Source organism: Galdieria sulphuraria (genome assembly GCF_000341285.1).
Source record: "Galdieria sulphuraria unplaced genomic scaffold scaf_52, whole genome shotgun sequence".
NCBI lineage: Eukaryota > Rhodophyta > Bangiophyceae > Galdieriales > Galdieriaceae > Galdieria > Galdieria sulphuraria.
In genome coordinates this window covers 37974-55621 of record NW_005178423.1, presented here as the reverse complement: position 1 = coordinate 55621, position 17648 = coordinate 37974, and the positions used below count along the sequence as shown (strand labels likewise).

At 38.7% G+C, this 17648-nt stretch overlaps 11 protein-coding genes across 12 annotated transcripts; 7 read left to right on the top strand and 4 right to left on the bottom strand.

Moving 5' to 3' along the window:
- Gasu_52600 (uncharacterized protein) lies at positions 1-2601 on the bottom strand. The gene is made up of 2 exons (XM_005703621.1): positions 1885-2601; positions 1-1832 (listed from the first exon to the last, which is right to left on the bottom strand). The coding sequence occupies exons 1-2, from the start codon at positions 2584-2586 to the stop codon at positions 111-113; spliced, it is 2424 nt and encodes an 807-aa protein (XP_005703678.1). The 5' UTR covers positions 2587-2601; the 3' UTR covers positions 1-110.
- Positions 2602-2607: 6 nt separating this feature from the next.
- On the bottom strand, positions 2608-4531 carry Gasu_52590 (pyruvate kinase). The gene is made up of 3 exons (XM_005703620.1): positions 4361-4531; positions 3609-4312; positions 2608-3558 (listed from the first exon to the last, which is right to left on the bottom strand). The coding sequence occupies exons 1-3, from the start codon at positions 4483-4485 to the stop codon at positions 2795-2797; spliced, it is 1593 nt and encodes a 530-aa protein (XP_005703677.1). The 5' UTR covers positions 4486-4531; the 3' UTR covers positions 2608-2794.
- Positions 4532-5141: 610 nt separating this feature from the next.
- On the top strand, positions 5142-6426 carry Gasu_52580 (HhH-GPD base excision DNA repair protein-related protein). The gene is made up of 2 exons (XM_005703619.1): positions 5142-5502; positions 5552-6426. The coding sequence occupies exons 1-2, from the start codon at positions 5188-5190 to the stop codon at positions 5846-5848; spliced, it is 612 nt and encodes a 203-aa protein (XP_005703676.1). The 5' UTR covers positions 5142-5187; the 3' UTR covers positions 5849-6426.
- Positions 6427-6431: 5 nt separating this feature from the next.
- Gasu_52570 (40S ribosomal protein S13e) lies at positions 6432-7126 on the top strand. Its single transcript, XM_005703618.1, has 2 exons — positions 6432-6599; positions 6653-7126. Exons 1-2 carry the CDS (start codon positions 6577-6579, stop codon positions 7083-7085), a joined length of 456 nt encoding a protein of 151 aa, XP_005703675.1. The 5' UTR covers positions 6432-6576; the 3' UTR covers positions 7086-7126.
- A 25-nt stretch (positions 7127-7151) lies between these two features.
- Positions 7152-7896, top strand: Gasu_52560 (hypothetical protein). 2 transcript variants are annotated; one of them, XM_005703616.1, is made up of 3 exons: positions 7152-7567; positions 7625-7717; positions 7764-7876. In XM_005703616.1, exons 1-3 carry the CDS (start codon positions 7241-7243, stop codon positions 7797-7799), a joined length of 456 nt encoding a protein of 151 aa, XP_005703673.1. In that variant the 5' UTR covers positions 7152-7240; the 3' UTR covers positions 7800-7876. The 2 variants fall into 2 exon arrangements, with proteins under 2 accessions (XP_005703673.1, XP_005703674.1); XM_005703617.1 differs by having other exon boundaries at positions 7625-7896.
- Gasu_52550 (methylenetetrahydrofolate reductase (NADPH)) lies at positions 7892-10007 on the top strand. The gene is made up of 2 exons (XM_005703615.1): positions 7892-8072; positions 8130-10007. Exons 1-2 carry the CDS (start codon positions 7953-7955, stop codon positions 9885-9887), a joined length of 1878 nt encoding a protein of 625 aa, XP_005703672.1. The 5' UTR covers positions 7892-7952; the 3' UTR covers positions 9888-10007.
- A 3-nt stretch (positions 10008-10010) lies between these two features.
- Gasu_52540 (AP-3 complex subunit beta) lies at positions 10011-13451 on the bottom strand. Its single transcript, XM_005703614.1, has 3 exons — positions 12960-13451; positions 10593-12902; positions 10011-10538 (listed from the first exon to the last, which is right to left on the bottom strand). The coding sequence occupies exons 1-3, from the start codon at positions 13428-13430 to the stop codon at positions 10059-10061; spliced, it is 3261 nt and encodes a 1086-aa protein (XP_005703671.1). The 5' UTR covers positions 13431-13451; the 3' UTR covers positions 10011-10058.
- A 530-nt stretch (positions 13452-13981) lies between these two features.
- Positions 13982-15355, top strand: Gasu_52530 (uncharacterized protein). The gene has a single exon (XM_005703613.1). The coding sequence runs from the start codon at positions 14094-14096 to the stop codon at positions 14757-14759; it is 666 nt and encodes a 221-aa protein (XP_005703670.1). The 5' UTR covers positions 13982-14093; the 3' UTR covers positions 14760-15355.
- On the bottom strand, positions 14191-15341 carry Gasu_52520 (HVA22 family protein). The gene is made up of 2 exons (XM_005703612.1): positions 15295-15341; positions 14191-15248 (listed from the first exon to the last, which is right to left on the bottom strand). The coding sequence occupies exons 1-2, from the start codon at positions 15321-15323 to the stop codon at positions 14783-14785; spliced, it is 495 nt and encodes a 164-aa protein (XP_005703669.1). The 5' UTR covers positions 15324-15341; the 3' UTR covers positions 14191-14782.
- Positions 15356-15561: 206 nt separating the features above from the next.
- On the top strand, positions 15562-16864 carry Gasu_52510 (zinc transporter, ZIP family). Its single transcript, XM_005703611.1, has one exon. It carries the CDS (start codon positions 15647-15649, stop codon positions 16757-16759), a length of 1113 nt encoding a protein of 370 aa, XP_005703668.1. The 5' UTR covers positions 15562-15646; the 3' UTR covers positions 16760-16864.
- A 7-nt stretch (positions 16865-16871) lies between these two features.
- Positions 16872-17648, top strand: Gasu_52500 (6-pyruvoyl tetrahydrobiopterin synthase). Its single transcript, XM_005703610.1, has 4 exons — positions 16872-16953; positions 17010-17091; positions 17140-17256; positions 17309-17648. The coding sequence occupies exons 1-4, from the start codon at positions 16883-16885 to the stop codon at positions 17480-17482; spliced, it is 444 nt and encodes a 147-aa protein (XP_005703667.1). The 5' UTR covers positions 16872-16882; the 3' UTR covers positions 17483-17648.

Here is a 17648-nt window from a genome sequence, read left to right as displayed (position 1 = left end):
CGCAAAAACGGATTCAGTCTTCGGTTTTCTTGCGCCCTTAAACTATTCTGCAACAACCCAACGCAACAGTCGTGTTAAAATCTGAAAATTAGAATTTTTCACAGGCTTCTTCATGTCCTTGAAACAGTCCACTCTGGAGCTGTAGAAAAGTTGAGAACAACACAAATACATAACGACTGTACTGAAGTTTGCAACTCTACGCGAATTGTCGACAAAGCAACTTCTTTCCATACAATTTGGCTAACAATTTTCTTGCTATCGAGTGAAAGGTTCTTTGGGTAAAACAAACTGACAAAATTCAAACAATTGTCATTGGCTTCCAGTTGTCGTCCCAGTACAATACTTTTGGGTCTCACTCCCCAAAAAGATGGTTCAACAAGTGCAACTGATTGGTCTTCTTGCCTCGGAGTTACGAACAGTAAAGATGAATTAGGGTCGATAGTTCTCGTATTCAGGTTGTTGACGTGTGGAAAACCACGGAACTCAGCCCACATACTCTTGTGATAGTCTTCAGAGGTTTCACCTTGAAGTACTGCTAGATCTTGTACCACATCGGTAGCGAGTACGTGCCAACTGATGGAAGCTATTTTTTTAAGTTCTTTACCAGGAGGTTTGGTAATGCTGTCAATAGCTAACAAGATGCCTTCTTTCAAAAGAATAACAAATCTACCATAATTCAAATCCTCACCATAATGCGCAAACCGGAAGCGAGTAAATTGATCTCCGTCGGCGTTTTGAAGCACCATCGCTGCTCGCTTATCAAAATGTAAAACAAATTTGGGGTTTAGCGGTGTTATATCATACAGGGCATCAGAGGTACGGATTATGAAATTTGATGGTTTTAAACAATTGGAAATTTCATGAGACTCTATTCGCCACCAAAATTTGAAGTATGGAAATCTTTGTGTATCGACGACTATATTTTGAGGTGCTAAAGATGAGTTCTTGTCAGTACTGTTGAAGGAAACTCCTGGAAATACCAAGATATCCAAAAAATTTTGAGATGGTGCATCAGCATTGTCACTGTGACGCATTTGTATCACTTGTGCGTTTCTCATATGATATTGTGGATCGTCGAAATGCTCCAAGATGAAGAATTCTGACCCTCCTTCTAATCCAACATTTGCTATTTGCAAATGCATGGGTGAATTGGTCGGATTTTCAAAGCGATAAGTTATTGCTTCTATTATTCTCAATTTAGAGTCTCCATTAATAACTGGTTTTAAGAGTACTGAAGGAATCTGACACAGTTGCCAAGAGCTATAAATGCTAGCAGCATCTTGCCAGTAACGTTGGGGCTCATATGTATCGATGAAAAGAGAATTCGCTTGATGTTGGTAACTATTGTGGTATCCCAAGCTAGCAAACATTGCATATTGTCCATTATCATACCAAATCAGGCTTCCCGGATGAAAGTGTGAGTGATGACCTCTTGAAAATATTTCGAACATTGCAAATGGTGCTTGTGAAAATCTGTTTTGTGTCAATACAATTTTGTCTGCAGTTGGAATGTCTTGTGGCATAGAAGGTATGTCTCTTCCTCGGTATAGAATCGCACTCCCAGTTGATGGTGGTAGGGCTTTTGAAATTTTGGGTTTCCAGTTGCTAGCCATGGCAAGCATAAATAACATTTGTGGTTGTCTTGTCGCATGATGCTTTCCATCCTTCTCTCCTCTAAACATTTGGAGGGCTGCCCATTGGAATGTTTCGTCATCAAATATGGAAGCAACTTTCTCGAAGATTGCAGGCCATGCATCTGCGGATCGAAAGAACAAGTCACCCGGACCGCCATCATCTCCATATTTTGGAATAGTGCAAAATGACTGCGATATCTAATACTATTTCGGTCAGTCGATGATATCAATCATTCTTCTTGTCACCTACATGGTCTCTATATCTTTGGAAGAGGGCATATGCTCGTTTGCTCTGTGTAAAATATTTTAGTTTTTGGGGATACAAATCAAGCATCATGAGCAAACACCAAAGATAGATCGCATTGTAAGAGGGTGCATTTTCGCAGGTGTCTTCATATGTTCTCCATTCTTCCCATATTTCCTCAACATAATGACTCCAAATGGGTTCTTGCTCTTTTTTCATAAAGTCGAGAGCCGAAAGTGCTAGAGCAGTTCCTAAAGCCCGTGCCATTGCTTGGTTATGATCACCTCTCTGCATCGGTCGACAGAATATGAAGGCAACATCAGAAATAATTTTTCGTAATACTTTTGGATCCCATTCCTTTGTCATTTGACTCCAAAGGTTTTCAACACTTTGCAAGTTACGAAAACAGATAATGAATGGATATCCTGTGAATGGACAGCTGTGATTACGCACTTTATGTGGCTCTCTATATATCTCTAAATTTAAAGTTTCCATTCCAAACTGCTGCAGGAAGGATTTGAAGATAAGATAACTCTGTTGATATAGAGATGAATCTTGGGTCCAAAGAGCTACTAATGATAGCAGAGCCGCCATATTTATATGCATATGATTTAATGGAGTCTTATCTTTTTTCATTGCCTGTAAAAAACCCGGCAAGAGGTCTTTAGTGGATTTGATGATATAGTTTCTATACTCGACTGCCTGCATTGCAATATTTTACGAAAACGACATGATTGGCCATTTTTTATAATGACAACTTCAAAGGCGCCAAATGGCTCAGCATTTTTTCTTTTGATTAATATCGAAAGAAAACAAATTTTACACAAAAAGATAAACAAGTTTACAACGACGCAATATATAGAAAGATGTCTGCAGGCGCAATGGAATCACAGAGAGCTTACCATAAACATTATGGTCACTCAACATTAAACACATGCATCACGGAGGCTTCTTCATTGTCTTTTCGCAGCTCTGTGTCATAGATTGCCACACCTTTGTCTCCTGGTTTGCAAAAGTTAACCTCAACAGCAGCATGGCAGGCAATATTTAACAAATTGTTGACAGAGGAAAACTCTGAAGAGTCCACTAGCAATGACAGAATACCGCGACTCAAAAGTTGCTGACGTGCTACTCGAGGATTCCTGGTTATAGCAATGACAGGAACATTCGGATGATACTTGCTCACATTTCTAGCTAATTTCCCATTCTCTGAAACAAGCACAATTAACTTGACTTCTTCATCAAAAGACAACATCACTGCAGCACAAGATACAGATTCAATATTCTCCATCGGACGTGGAGTCGAAGCTCTCATCTCCGCCCATATTTTTTCATAACCAAGGAATCCTTCGGCTTCCACACAAATAAGATCCATATGCTGCACTGATTCTATTGGATAGTCACCCTTTGCTGTTTCATCACTTAACATTACACAATCTGCACCATCTACCACCGCATTTCCAACATCTGACACTTCAGCTCGCGAAGGTCTAGGGTTGTTCACCATACTTTCCAACATTTGCGTAGCACAAATAACTGGCTTTGCGTGAATATTGCATAAGCGAATCAACTTCTTCTGGGCAACAAATACTTTAGCAGGAGCAATTTCGATACCCAAATCTCCTCTAGCTACCATAACACCGTCTGTTACTTTCAAAATCTCGTCAAAATTATCAAGCCCTGTTTGCAAGATACTGTAAATTTATTCATCTCCAAAAAACTTTACACACCTTGTTGATTCTCGATTTTGCTAAATATTTTTATATCTTTCCCCTCAGGACCTGCTTCTGAAAGTAACTTGCGGATTTCCAAAACTTGTGAAGCTTCTCGGATAAACGATGCAAACACAACATCTACACCTTGCTGGACACCAAAACGAAGATCGTCGATATCTTTTTTTGAAACTGCAGGAAGATCAACCTTTGCCCCAGGAAGATTAACTCCTTTTTGATCTCCAATCACTGCACTATTAATAGCTTCGCAGATTACCTCGGTCTCTCTACATTCCTTTACTTTCAATCTTAATACTCCGTCTGATATGAAAATATACATTCCAGGCTTCACTGTGGTACAAAGAGATTTGTAGTCAATAAAAAACTTCGACGCTGTTCCTTTCTCACGAAACTGTTCGTCTGTAGTAATAGTAACCTGCGATCCCTTCTCGATACGGACGTCCGTTGAATTTACGAATAATCCTGTTCTAATTTCAGGACCTTTTGTATCCAAAGCTATGGCGCATAGCATCCCAGGACGCTTCTTCAGTTCTTCGCGAAGTTTACGAATACAACTCTCGTGATACTCGTGAGTTCCATGCGAAAAATTCAAACGCATAACGTTCATGCCTGCGTCTAAAAGCTCTCCAATTCTGGGAAGAGACTTTGGTCCTATTGTACAAATGATACCTGTTCTACGAGGCTTTTCCAAATTGATCACACTATCATCACATAAAATAATCTGGAGGAAAACACTAGAAGCGTCTTACCTTGCGGGGAGTCCATGGAATAAAGATGATGCCTGTATCGAAATAAGGTCTTCTTCGTTGACTCTTATGCTTACATTTCGAGACAGTCTGGAAGGGGACGACGATACCTGACCAGCATTTGCCATGCCTTAACTCTTTCTAGATCAAATGAAATAATGGACAATGGCCATATAGAAAAGTGTCTGCTCCGTGAAGGAATTGTCCTCGAAATTTCATCCACTTATCATCTTTTTAAGTGAAAGAGATTCTTGATTATTTGTTTGGAAAACAGACTGTTTAATTATCCTTCAATAAAGAAGACTTGAGACTATTCAATGTCTCTCTTTTTGTAAGGTCTATTCTCGATTCTATCATTCTCGTAATCTTTGCTTTCTAAAACAGTGCCTTGATAAAATTATATATGTTCGCCAAGCCTTCAGTAAAATTTTTCTGATTTTACTTTGAAGAGATATGTTACATATGAAGGCCAATTTCATATGGCATTTTCATCTTTAGAATCTTTCAAGTGTTCTATTCTTGAATAACTGAAACGTTGATTCCCCTACAATTTGGCTTAAAGTCATCCTTAGGAGCTCATTTTTAAGAAACTAAACGAATATGACACACTAATTGTCCATTGTCTGAATTTCGAAGAGTTTTCTTAGAATTTGTTACTATCTATGTCTTTTCTTAAAATCTCCCAAACTCTTCATAACCGTGAATTTTTGATATTGCCTGTGTTGGAGAATCTTTCAATTTAAAGTTATTCTCCCAATAAAAGCATATGAGTCTGTTCGATGCAACAATGTTGGGAATGGGAGAACATATCCTTAACCATTCAAAATCTTATGTTTCTACAAATTGACAGGCAACTTATTGTTTCTGGTTTTTCGTATCGTCTTTTATTAGCAAATTTTCCAAAACGTTTCAGTTTGCAACTTGCTCGTGGTGTTTTTCGTAAGTACTGGAGAAAATCTTTAGTAGTGATGCAAGGAGAAGAGAAAGGGACCCATTTTCAAAAAGCTTATGAGGTCCTTTCTCAAGTTTATCCTATTCCAGCCATTTCCGTAGGCGCTAACACAGTCCTGGATACTCTTATAGCGGTTATGCTGTCACAGAATACAACTGATCGTAATTCAACAAAAGCGTTTGAGCAACTCAAGGTATCCTACCATAAGAAAAACTTACAATATAAGCAAACTATTTTTGAAGACTAGATATGAGGATTGGAATCAAGTTATTGAAGCCCCTCTAAGAGATGTTGAAGAGTGTATCAGGGTTGCAGGTTTAGCAAAGACAAAAGCAGCCAGAATAAAGGAGTTGTTGGAAACTTTACAAAAAGAACGAGGAGAACTGAGTTTGGAAAGTTTGAGAGGGTCCTGCACAGAAACTGTAGAGAAGGAGTTGAGTCGCTTTAAAGGAGTCGGTTTAAAAACCATGGCTTGTGTTTCGGCGTTCTCCTTGGGTTTGCAAGTATTTCCTGGTGCGTATTATTACTTAGAGGTATAGCCTTTATTAATATAAGTTTTAGTTGATACTCATGTGTTTCGCGTTTGTAAAAGACTCGGTTGGATTTCTCCGAATTGTAGTAGAGATCAAGCTTTTCGTTCACTGAATAGCGTTGTACCTTTGGAACTCCGTGTTCCTTTGCATTTTTTGATAATAAGTCACGGAAGGGAGACCTGCCGTTCTCAAAGTCCTCGTTGCGAAGCTTGCACTCTACAAAAAGGTTGTCAGTATTTCAAGTCTACGTCGAGAACCTCGTAAGACGATGAAGGGTCTTCACATACTAGTTGAGTAGTATCCGTAGGAGTCAGAATTTGTACCATTTATGTTTGTAATTCATGTCAAACTTCGTATTCAATCCACATGACACGCTACTTTGACCGACTATCTGACAGATTTTAATCACTTTAGCTTTCAATACTTTGAAATTTCCGTTTAGAATACAAGAACAAGGTGGGGTTTGTTTTGTAGGGTATTTTGTTGTAAAGAATGAGTGCCGTATAGACACTTCGTAATAATTGAAAGCTTCTCGATGCTAGTTTGAAGCTAGCTTGTGTCCAGGCAATATTATTATGCTATCATGACTATATTTACAAACAACTTGGAGATTTCTTCATTACTTGATTCATCCAATTGATTTCATTGATTGATTGATTGGTGGTTGATTGTGCGAATTCGGCGTCGGGGAAAGAACAACACCAAGTAACAGAGAGGAACGTGAATAAACTAAGATGGGGCGTATGCACAGTAAGGGGTTTGTATATTTTGGACATGATGTGTATTTTGTACTCAAGTTGATCCCAATAGCAAGGGAATTGCCCAATCGGTTATTCCGTATCGAAGAAACCCACCGTCTTGGGTGAAGACAACACCGAACGAAGTTGTCGATATGATTTGCAAGCTGGCCAGAAAAGGACTGGTACCGTCCCAAATTGGTGTTCATCTTCGTGATTCTCAAGGCGTTCCTCTCGTGAAACAAATAACCGGTAATAAGATTGTTCGGATTTTAAAGGCAAACGGACTGGCTCCAGAAATACCTGAGGATCTTTACTTTTTGATTAAAAAGGCAGTTGCAGTGCGTAAACATTTGGAAAGGAACCGAAAAGACAAGGATTCCAAGTTTCGGTTGATTCTTATTGAGAGCAGAATACATCGACTTTCTAGGTATTACAAACGTACAAAGCAGTTACCTCCCAACTGGAAATATGAGTCAGCCACTGCATCCGCACTTGTCGCCTAATAAAGCTCACAGCGAGTGCTTTGTTAATTACTGTCAAGTTTTCTATGCATATATCTGGTATTCTAAAAGGCTCATATATCCAATTGTAGTAGTAGACGAAAGTTTCGCCAAAATTTATTTTTTGCGGCTCTCATAACTCAAGTGCCTGAGAGATTATGATAGAATTTGTTTGGGTCAAGTTTTCGAGTGAAATGACACGAAAAGATTGTTTCCATATTGTCTCGTCCAGTTCTTGCTTTATTTCCTTTTGTAGTACTAGTCATATACGGCTTTCACTAGGTCGCAATGATAGTGGGTCAACTGATTTTCCAAAAAAGCGGTACAGCTGTCCAAGAAGACGAGTTGAATATAGTATTCGGTTCCTTGAGATGAAAAAAGCGCCTTCTTCGAAGCCACCCTTAAATGTGCCAAGTGGAATCTTACTTGGTGTGTCTTGTGTGTTAGCGATTGCTTTTGTTGGTTCTATTTTTGAACTCAGTTCCGTAAGCAAGTTAAAACCTTTTGTCGATATGACGTTGACCCATAGTTTACTATACAAGGGACATCCTCAATATGGGAGAGAATTGACAAGCGTTATTTTAGTGAGTTCTTTACCTTCGTTTCTGTTTCTTTTCTATGCAGCCATTCAGAAAGTATCTTTTCTTGGTGGATTCTATGGGTTTATCTGAAACTTCTTAGGGAAAAGACGAGTCAAATACTTCTAATAGTATGTAACAACCGAAAACTATATAGAGAGGGACTTGGGGTTATTATAAAATGGGAACGATTCCACGCTTCGAATTTTTATCGGTCCACACAAAACAGCCAAAAAGACATTGCATTGATTCATGAAATATATTTGTGTGTTATTGGATTTGAGAAAGTAAGATGCCGTCACGAGGAGACATAAACTTGAGAGATACTCCTAAAGTACACGAGAAGATAAAACATCGACAGGACATGGGAAAAATATTCTTCTCTTTTGAATATTTTCCTCCCAAAACTCCAGTGAGTTGCCCAGTTTTTGTTATAGTATCACGACTTACCCGTACTGTCCTCTTCTAGTCCGGTGTAGATAACCTTTATGATCGAATTGACCGCATGTCTCGAGTAGAACCACTATTTGTCGACGTGACTTGGGGTGCAGGTGGTTCAACATCTGACTTGACACTGGAAATCAGCGGTAACATTCAGCGCTATTTCGGTTTAGATGTTTGTATGCACTTGACCTGCACAAATATGCCTTCAGGGAAAGTGGATGACGCACTCAATGCTGCGAAAGAAAGAGGAATACGAAATATTGTTGCTTTACGAGGGGATCCTCCAAAAGGAGAGGAATGGCATAGCATCGAAGGAGGATTTGAACACGCTGTAGACCTTGTAAGACATATACGTAAGAGTTTTGGAGAACACTTTAGTATATGTGTTGCTGGATATCCAGAAGGTCACCCTGCTGGCTTACTTGAAGGCAACTTGACCTACGAGCAGGAGTTGCATTTCTTGAAAGAGAAAGTGGAAGCAGGAGGTAACTTTATCATCACGCAGATGTTCTATGATACAGATAGATTTCTGCAGTTTGTTAAAGACTGTCGTAGTATCGGTATTGAGGTACCTATCATTCCTGGAATATTGCCTATCCAGAACTACAATGGTTTTGAAAGAATGACAAAATTCTGTAAGACTCATGTGCCGGACGAAGTTTTGAAAGCATTACAGCCTATCAAGGATGATGATGCAGCTGTAAAAGAGTTTGGTATTCGACTGGGAATAGATATGTGTCGAAGGATACTGCACAGTGGTCTTGTACCTGGTATTCATTTTTACACGTTAAATCTTGAAAAGGCTGTTATGTCCATTATTGAAGGCCTAGATATGATTCCTAAGAATCAATCCATTCGTTCTTTACCATGGAGACCTGCTACTATTGATCGTCGTAGACATGAAGATGTTCGACCAATCTTTTGGTCCAACCGTCCAAAGTCGTATATTTCAAGAACGGAAGGTTGGGATGAGTTTCCAAATGGTCGCTGGGGTGACAATCGTTCACCTGCTTTTGGAGAACTTACGGAGCACCATCTGTTGGGAAGCGGCGGTTTTCGTTCCAAAGAGGAAAAGGAAGCCTTGCATAGGGCCTATGGAGAGTTGAAAAATTTTTCGGACGTTTCCAATATATTTCTTCGATACCTGAGTGGTGAAGTAAGTCGACTTTTATGGAGTGAATCGGATGGTTTGGCAAAGGAAACTATGATAATTATGGAACCGCTGAAATGGTTGAACAAGCACGGATTATTTACTATTAATTCTCAACCACGAGTCAATGGAGTTCCTTCTAGCGATATTGTATTTGGATGGGGAGGACCAGGAGGTTATGTTTATCAAAAAGCATATATTGAGTTCTTTGCTAAGAGAGAGGTAGTTGAAGCTCTGATAGAAGCCTCCAAGTCGTATCCTTTGATTACAATATTTGCTGTTAGTTCTAAAGACAGCGAATTATTAACCAATACCAAAAATTTGTCCAGTGCTAATGCTGTAACATGGGGTGTGTTTCCTGACAGGGAAATCATACAACCAACTGTTGTTGATCCTTACAGTTTTTTGGTATGGAAAGAAGAAGCATTTTCAATATGGACAGAATTGTGGGGTCGACTTTATGAGAAAGATTCCACAAGTCAGCAAATTTTACGTCATATTCACGACAACTTTATGTTGGTAAATGTGGTTGATAACGACTACGTTGCCGGAGATATCTTCCGCCTGTTTGACGATGTTGTTCCAAAGTTTAGTCTTCATGATACTGAACTAGTAGCAAATCATGTTTCTTAACTATGTGCTGTGTTTGGTTATAAAAGTATGATTGTTTGTCTTGGAGAGAACAACTGCCCCGTTAGACTGGAATAGAATCGTTGAATCAAATGCTTAATAGATAAATACATTTCGTTTCTCACAAACATGACTTCCAAACGATTCAACGCCTGCAAAATACTTTCATGATTGTCAATCCAACTGAGCCTCTTTTGCAGCATTATCTATTTGGCGCTTCACATATTGTAACAAATTGGAGCCTACGACAATATCCTCACTGTTAAGCAACAAAAAGATACCTGCCTTCCAGTCTGAAGCTTTCCATGATAAACTCATCAGTACCAGCTTCTCATTTCCGCGTATACGGGCACTATAATATAAATTACTCTCTCCAGGTTGACTTTCTTGCCTTCCAGACGTTACTCGAGCAACGTTTGTTGTGGAGATGATAGTCGAATGAAGAAATTCCTCCAAAACTTTATCATCATCCATGGAAAATGTCTTTGATTCTTGGATACAAATACGTGATTCCATTTGCAACATTCCACTCATAAGAGATCTCTTTTTCTCAAACTCTGAAATATTGAAAACTTCAGGTCTTAGAATTTCTCCCACGGTAAACCGGAAACTGAGAGGGAATTTCCCGATACTACATTCCAGTTCCAGAGGCAACTAAATACCAAACATAAATAGTGTCACATAAACAACCAACAAAACGCAACAAACCTGATCTGGACGCCCCTTGAACTTGACATGAAGAGCAAGTTCCTTCAATTCATTCTCCTTCAAAGCAAAGGCTTCCTCTGAGGTTAACAATTCCGGTATTTGATATCCCGTTCCTTCTTCATCTTTCTGATATGGCAATAACTGAATGTTCGAGACTACAAATAAATTTGTGTTCTTCATAAGCAAGCAAACGATGCCAACATCCAATCCGTAAACCGATGCATGTCTTGAAACATAGTAGTCTATTTCAATACCTCCACAATTCCAACCATTTACTAGCCTCTTCCAGTTTTTCTTGGTCTTTGTAAGTAAAGTTTCTTTGGATGCTGGCCACATTGTGCTCAACTCAGAAACCAAATCAACTTGCGTCCCCTTCAACTCTCCATTTTTCTTGTTCGCAAGCTCTTCAGATATTAGGGACTGTTCTTTCGTTGATTCAAGAAGACTCTGATCATTGCCTGACAAAGTGTAAATAAATGACCTATTTGGCTCCGATTTCATCATAGGATTAGTCCTTTCTTCGGAAACGTTTTGCTCCTCATCAGTGTTATAACTCGAGTCACTTACGGACTCTTCAGCACTTGATAAAGTCTCACTTTCGTTCTCCGAACTGATAACTTGTTTTTCCGATGAGTATTCCCCAGAACTCGATAAACTTTCGGAACCATAAAATCTTTCAATATTTGGTGAGTTGCTCTCCAAAGTGTATTTTGGATGTGATGCTGTTGACTTGTTCTGATTCAACTCTTCTACTCGAAGTTCCTTACATTTTGATACATTTGACCAGTTTGGCAACAAGATATCGCTTACAACTTTACCGTCAAACATGTGTGAAAAGGAACCCAAAATTGGACCCTTTTCTCTCCATTCCTTGTTCGCAATAAAAAGTGAATCTTCATGTCTTAGCATTGAAGAGGCCGGCTTTTTCATCGATATTATACTTTTTGTCATTTTATCCAATGTTGAGTTTTCTTCGTTGAGCAATAGCACTTCAAATAAACGGGCTTCGTCTCTGACATCGTAATCCGAGTCATATTTTGCAATTTTGACAATATAAGTCAACAGTTGCTTGCAAAGATCATGAAATGCTGTATTCATAGCCAAAGTACTTTCTTCGTCAATTTGTCTGTTTTGCATTCGAACCTTTTCAGAAAAAGTTGCCAATAACTTGGCCCCAAGGTTCATCGTCTGTAGTTTTACTTCGTTTGACTCATTCACGAACTGCGTACAGAAAATTCGAAATAATTCAATGGGTATCTTGTAAGGCAATAGATCTCGATATTCGCCAACCAACCAAATAATATGGGCCTTTGCTGTTGAAGCCATCGCATTCTTCTCCATCAAGTGGCAACATAGATAACTGACTATACGAGAGTGTTCCTTGGGTTGCTTTTGAATTAGATGACGCAATACACCCATTGCTTTAGAAACTACAGCATTGGAAGTGGAATGAGAGGCTATTTTGGATAACACTTCAACACAAAGGAAACTCCATGATGTGTCTCGCTCTCCAATAATTCCGACAATGTCGGTAACTGAATGGGCAATGGTACTTTCTTCTTTTTGTAAATAATATCGCAACTCCATCATCAAACTTGCTATACATGGCCTCAAGGATTCTACCGAACCTTTTAAAACCATAGCTTTTATGATACGAAGCTTCCATTCTCGAATATGTTGTGGATCTCTTTCAGAAAGAAAAAAACAAGATAAATAGGGCAAGAAACTATTTGGTTCAATGGTTGCAATAACAAAAATATACTGGAGCACAATAAATTGAATGTCACAAGAAAAGCTCAATAACCGGACCAAAGGCTCAATTGCTTTCTCTAAGAACATCTCATAAGGGGCCAAATGGAAAAATAATGAAACTGTAGATAAAACTACGGCAGAATTCCGTGATAAAAATAGATACTCAGACTCTTTCAGAAGAAGAAGCAGGTCCTCATCGATTTGGTCTTCGCTTTCGTCTTTTGAGAACATTTTGTCGATCGGTTGCTTGTCCAACTTTTCTCTAGCAACGTGGATTTCATTCTCGTTGACATCAACATGGAAGTTTTTAGGTTTTGGAAAATGCTCTCTTGCATAAAGCATGAGTATTTGTAAACAGGACACTTGTGACCATTCATCCATGTCTACAAGAAGTCTACACAATTTCCTAAAGTGCTGATGTAACAATTCATATTGCAGAGGAAATACTTCTCTCCAAACCAGTGCTGCCGCTCCAATCACTGTCGTTGAACGGTCATTCATGAGTATTTCAAAGGAACTCTGCAGATCATCTGCGACAGATGAGTCCATTTCATATGCCTATAATATAACATAAGAGATAGTATCATCCAAAATACTAGGTGAGAACTGCTATACCTTTATCATAGCAAAGGCTGCAGCCCTTCGTACATAGGAAGAGGAATCCTTTACACACTTCTTGATGGCCCAAAGAATAACTTGAAGAATAGTTTGAACTCTAATGGAAGACAAGACTCGAAGTGCGAGGGCTCGAATGCTCTGATTGGAATCTGTCAAGTCCTTTTGAAAGGCGTTAACAGAAAGCAACGCCAAGTCTGGATTTGTGTCTGCATAATGCTCCAGATAGATATAAACTAGTTTCTTCAAATCAATTGAGGAAGTTGCCACGTTTTTCACTACGTCGGGAAAAAACAAGGAAGCGTCCTTTCCCAGTGAGATAAGGGCGACTATGCGTTTCATTGCTTCCAACTTGTCTCTTATGCTTGAACTATCTAGCTGACGCCGAATTTCTTCAGAACGAATCATGCCGCTCTCAAAATACTGAGCGTCACTGAAAGCACTTGAGAAGCTATTGACACTACTTGCCATTCGAGAAAAGTTCAATGCTTAGAGTTTCAGAGAATGCAATCATTTATGGGGTATAAGAAGTGAGCCAGTTCACAGAAACAGACTCTTGAATAAAGTTATAACCTCTCAATATGAGAATAGCTTGATATTCATCAGCTAAGAAAAAATTTATTCCAAGTTTATTTCTTCTTAGATGGCTTTTTCCATATTTCCAAATAATGAATGCTTCCTTCTACAAGTATATTAAAGGACATTCAATCTACTATCATTCTTCTACGCAAAGGAAAGCATAATGATATTAGAGTAAAATATTGTCATCATAGTGAAGCTAAAGGACTTTATGAAGAGGAGCCGCAATTGTGTAAGTCTCATTCAAGAAAGACAACTGTAACCAATCTCGACAATAATAATGAATGAGATACTTTATGAGATGCCTTATTCTACATAGTCGTTATTTCTATACTCCATTCTCAAAATCCACTCCTGTGAAATGTTTATTTACAAAGTAGATTTTTGTAAAGCAGCAAACGTATATAGACAAACAATTCGATCAAATCTACCACATTTTACAGCTTTCAATAAGCCAGCTAGGAAACCAACACCAGACTTTTTATGAATTGTTGTCAAAACTGCTAAAACTGGAGTTTTAAGACTTGGCCAAGCGGAACAGACAAAGTGTTCAATATGAACAGAGGGCGTCGCCGTCGGAGTTTTCGAAGAACAGCAAGTCCAATAAGGCGTACAATACAGGAATTGGATCAACAAAGAGTTGCCACAGACAAAGGTTTTCAAGGATCCGAACTATTTCCGCACATAGTAGAAGATAAGTTCCCCAAGGCAATACGACCAAAGGGAACGGAAACTTCTCCTCAAAGTGAAATATATACTGTACAACTATTTCGAAACTTGAGAAAAGCTTTACTTAATTCACCTTTATACTCTGACAGTTTTCAACAGAAACTTTATAGGCACCAGGTATATACTTATAGCGACTTAATATTACATACAACAGAAAAAACGAAACCACAACTGTTTGAAGACCCTACCTGGCTGAGGACGAAACTGCTTCCCAACTTTCTTCTTCCTAATCAAAAAAATAACACAACTATTACTAGGTCAAAGAGAAAACGACTGTTGTCTTCAACCCATATTTTGGAAACCCTTCCTCAAGACACCGAAGTCAAGGAAACGCAGCCTGCTTCTGAAAATACGCGAGAAGACTTCTTTTCGGAAGAAGAACAGGATTCTGAGTTTGAAGAAGAAGATGATGACTATGCACAAGGCGAAGTTTTCGATGACGACGATGAATACGAAACTGCCGAACAGAGTGACAGTGAACCTGTTCTATAGTTTCTAGAGAGGCTTAAAGCCCCTCAGTTGGAGCTATCTGTTACCTCACCCCTTGAAGTTTCTAGGTCCTCGGTTGAAACCTCTTCTTCCTTGATCTGCCCTTCTTCGACTGGAACATCGATACCTTGGTTTTTCAAGAACTTAAGCACTTGCGAGGTCGTGAAATGGATAACCTTTATGAAACCTATACGGATATCGGATACTAAACGATCAAGAGAGTTTTCGTGCATTGAAAAAAAAGGCAACAAGTATTCTTTGTACACAATTTCGGCTCCTCGGAACTGTGGTATAGTCAACCAAAGGATAAGAACCAATTTAACTTCAGCATAAAGTGGTAGAACTTGCAGAAGTGGTTCCACTAGCCTTTCTGAGAGGAAGAAACACGAAAGAACTAACCAGTTTCTGGCCCATTCCTTTGTTTTCTCGTCTTCGTTATTCTTCAATGCTGTTAAAGTACAATAAATAGGATAAAAATATCCAAAGACATTACTAGGTGTGCTTTCAAAGAATATCGTCAACAACTGCTTCAACTTACCAACCCAACTTGGAAATTGTGTTGCCCATTAATTGAAAATAGTAAATTTCGAATATTGTCTAGTCTCTATTTATGTCTGACTTTTTTCGAATTGTCTTTACAATTATCTATTTGAATTGTGAAAATTCCTGCCTGTTTTTGAAACAAAGTTTGAAACGCTCTATTGTTATGATGAATTCCTCTCAAATATTGTTTTCTTATTCCTTCATAAGAGTAGTAGAATAATTGTTGAAATAGAAATGCTGATATCATTGAACAAGAAAGGTTCTTACGGAGCTTTATGGAAGAAGCATTTGTTAATTGATTTGGATGTGGCTTACTTGGAGGAGAAGTTTGCTGGTCACTTAACGTTATGAATACTTCGGGAGAGTATTCACTGCTTCTTCATTTTGGTTCAGTTTTGATCCTTTTTGCCTTCAGCTTATTAGGCATTTGTTTGCCTCTCCAGCACCAAGTTGCCTCTGCATTGTTTCGCTCTCCCAATATTTTGCTGTTTGCTCGTGCCTTTGGAACTGGCATAGTTCTTGCCACTGGATTTGTTCACCTACTGGGTCACGCATATGAACATGTTAGCCTTGTCGATTTGCAAGGTTTGACCTCAGGAATTGTCGGTTTAGCTGCTCTAGGTGGAGCTGTATTTGTGCAGTTTGTCGAATTTGTCGCTACGAGAGCCATTGAAGGTAAAAAACTGGAACTGCGTGAAAACTCCGTTGAAGAATCGAGACCTATACATCAACAGACTAAAAACTATAGCAACCTGGAAGTGACTGAGTCAAATAATGACAACAGAAACAAAGTGTTTGAAGGACGAGTTCCGACTGGTGAATCTTCCTTTTCGAAAAACTCTGGAGAATGTATTTCCTCAACACAGAATTTAAGTTCTTCGCACGTCACAGATGTATTTGAGCATTGTCATTCAAGAAGTAATCATAGTCATGCTGCATATATTGATCATGTTCTTATACATTTCAGTCAGTTCTCCGATCGACACATTGTCATTATTATCCTGGAGTTTGGTATTGCGTTTCATTCTTTTATGATAGGAACTGGTTTAGGAGTCGTGGAAGATAAAGAGTTTGCGGCTTTCTTTGTCACTTTATCTTTTCATCAGTTTTTTGAAGGGATGGCTTTAGGTTCTGTTATTCTACAAGACCTGAATATTCTTTCATGGCGCTTTGTGCTCGTTTCTGCTACCATCTTTAGCACAATGACTCCATTAGGAACTCTGTTTGGTATTATTCTGGAAGGTTTAGGGGTTTCTTTCTTTTCTAGCAGTTTATTTCGAGGTCTAGCGGATGCTATATCCGCAGGTGTTCTTATATATACAGGATTGGTAGAACTGCTGACATATCAGTTTACTTCGAGTTTGGAGTTTCGAAAAGGTCGACTATCGATTGTACTCGTTGCGTATCTTTTCATGCTGTTTGGTGTTTGTATCATTATGTTAATTTCCTTGTTTTCGTAAAAGTTCAAGTATAACAAACAAATTGTACGCATAGAATAGTTTCTGCAGTCACAATATGTTATCATACACACACGTGCTTATATGAATAAATTTCGCATTTTATATGATTTCGAGTTTATCAAGATGGAAGTGAATACTCACGACCATCCGCTTGTTTTTGTCACAAGACAGGAGAGTTTCTCTGCAGCCCATAGGTTTGTCTTTGTAAAATATTAGTTACCATTCGAAGTACTTAGGTAACGTAATTCAGATTGCATAGTTCAAAGTTGACAGACGAGGAAAACTTGGAAATCTATGGCAAGTGCAACAATGAACATTTTCATGGACATAATGTCGGTAATACTTCTCTTTTCGTGATAGCTGTTTACTTTTGTCTTTAGTATACCGTAAAAGTAACCATACGAGGTCCAGTACACCCTGAGACCGGCATGGTTGTTAACCTTAGCTCTTTAAAGGAAGCCATAAGAGAACTTGTAGTAGAGCCTTTTGATCACAAGGTAAAGCTTGTTTATCATTGTTCTTTGTTATAAGAGTTGAACTAGAGCGTAGAATTTGGACTTGGAAGTATCCGAATTCTCAAAACTAGGAATTCCTAGCACTATGGAGAATTTGGCTGTCATCATATGGAAACGTCTATTCAGTCGTTTCAAGCAACTGCTTTACGAAGTAGTGGTACAGGAAACCAACGGTCATTTTGCTACGTATCGTGGTGAAGTCTGTTGATTTTTTGAAATTATAAAGTCTTGTAGAGCTATGGACAAGAACGTTGAAGTGTGAAGTTTCGAGACTTTGTACTTTAATATTGTAGTCATCAAGTAAGGATAAACAGTTTATTTTCAGGCGAAAACTCAAACAGCTTTTCAATCGATATAAACTTGGGCTTTATCGG

Coding starts and splice junctions, on each gene's coding strand:
- Gasu_52600 (XM_005703621.1), bottom strand. CDS start 2,586: ATGCAGGCAGTCGAGTATAGAAACTATATCATCAAATCCACTAAAGAC. Junction 1,833..1,884: donor TCCAAAGATATAGAGACCAT/GTAGGTGACAAG, acceptor AAATAGTATTAG/ATATCGCAGTCATTTTGCAC.
- Gasu_52590 (XM_005703620.1), bottom strand. CDS start 4,485: ATGGCAAATGCTGGTCAGGTATCGTCGTCCCCTTCCAGACTGTCTCGA. Junction 4,313..4,360: donor TTCCATGGACTCCCCGCAAG/GTAAGACGCTTC, acceptor ATGTGATGATAG/TGTGATCAATTTGGAAAAGC. Junction 3,559..3,608: donor CAAAATCGAGAATCAACAAG/GTGTGTAAAGTT, acceptor TCTTGCAAACAG/GGCTTGATAATTTTGACGAG.
- Gasu_52580 (XM_005703619.1), top strand. CDS start 5,188: ATGTTTCTACAAATTGACAGGCAACTTATTGTTTCTGGTTTTTCGTAT. Junction 5,503..5,551: donor AAGCGTTTGAGCAACTCAAG/GTATCCTACCAT, acceptor CTATTTTTGAAG/ACTAGATATGAGGATTGGAA.
- Gasu_52570 (XM_005703618.1), top strand. CDS start 6,577: ATGGGGCGTATGCACAGTAAGGG. Junction 6,600..6,652: donor GGGCGTATGCACAGTAAGGG/GTTTGTATATTT, acceptor TGATCCCAATAG/CAAGGGAATTGCCCAATCGG.
- Gasu_52560 (XM_005703617.1), top strand. CDS start 7,241: ATGATAGAATTTGTTTGGGTCAAGTTTTCGAGTGAAATGACACGAAAA. Junction 7,568..7,624: donor CTATTTTTGAACTCAGTTCC/GTAAGCAAGTTA, acceptor TTACTATACAAG/GGACATCCTCAATATGGGAG.
- Gasu_52550 (XM_005703615.1), top strand. CDS start 7,953: ATGCCGTCACGAGGAGACATAAACTTGAGAGATACTCCTAAAGTACAC. Junction 8,073..8,129: donor ATTTTCCTCCCAAAACTCCA/GTGAGTTGCCCA, acceptor GTCCTCTTCTAG/TCCGGTGTAGATAACCTTTA.
- Gasu_52540 (XM_005703614.1), bottom strand. CDS start 13,430: ATGGCAAGTAGTGTCAATAGCTTCTCAAGTGCTTTCAGTGACGCTCAG. Junction 12,903..12,959: donor CAGCCTTTGCTATGATAAAG/GTATAGCAGTTC, acceptor GTTATATTATAG/GCATATGAAATGGACTCATC. Junction 10,539..10,592: donor TCAAGGGGCGTCCAGATCAG/GTTTGTTGCGTT, acceptor TTTGGTATTTAG/TTGCCTCTGGAACTGGAATG.
- Gasu_52530 (XM_005703613.1), top strand. CDS start 14,094: ATGAACAGAGGGCGTCGCCGTCGGAGTTTTCGAAGAACAGCAAGTCCA.
- Gasu_52520 (XM_005703612.1), bottom strand. CDS start 15,323: ATGGGCAACACAATTTCCAAGTTGGGTTG. Junction 15,249..15,294: donor ACAATTTCCAAGTTGGGTTG/GTAAGTTGAAGC, acceptor AAGCACACCTAG/TAATGTCTTTGGATATTTTT.
- Gasu_52510 (XM_005703611.1), top strand. CDS start 15,647: ATGAATACTTCGGGAGAGTATTCACTGCTTCTTCATTTTGGTTCAGTT.
- Gasu_52500 (XM_005703610.1), top strand. CDS start 16,883: ATGGAAGTGAATACTCACGACCATCCGCTTGTTTTTGTCACAAGACAG. Junction 17,092..17,139: donor AACATTTTCATGGACATAAT/GTCGGTAATACT, acceptor TTTTGTCTTTAG/TATACCGTAAAAGTAACCAT. Junction 17,257..17,308: donor TAGAGCCTTTTGATCACAAG/GTAAAGCTTGTT, acceptor ACTAGAGCGTAG/AATTTGGACTTGGAAGTATC.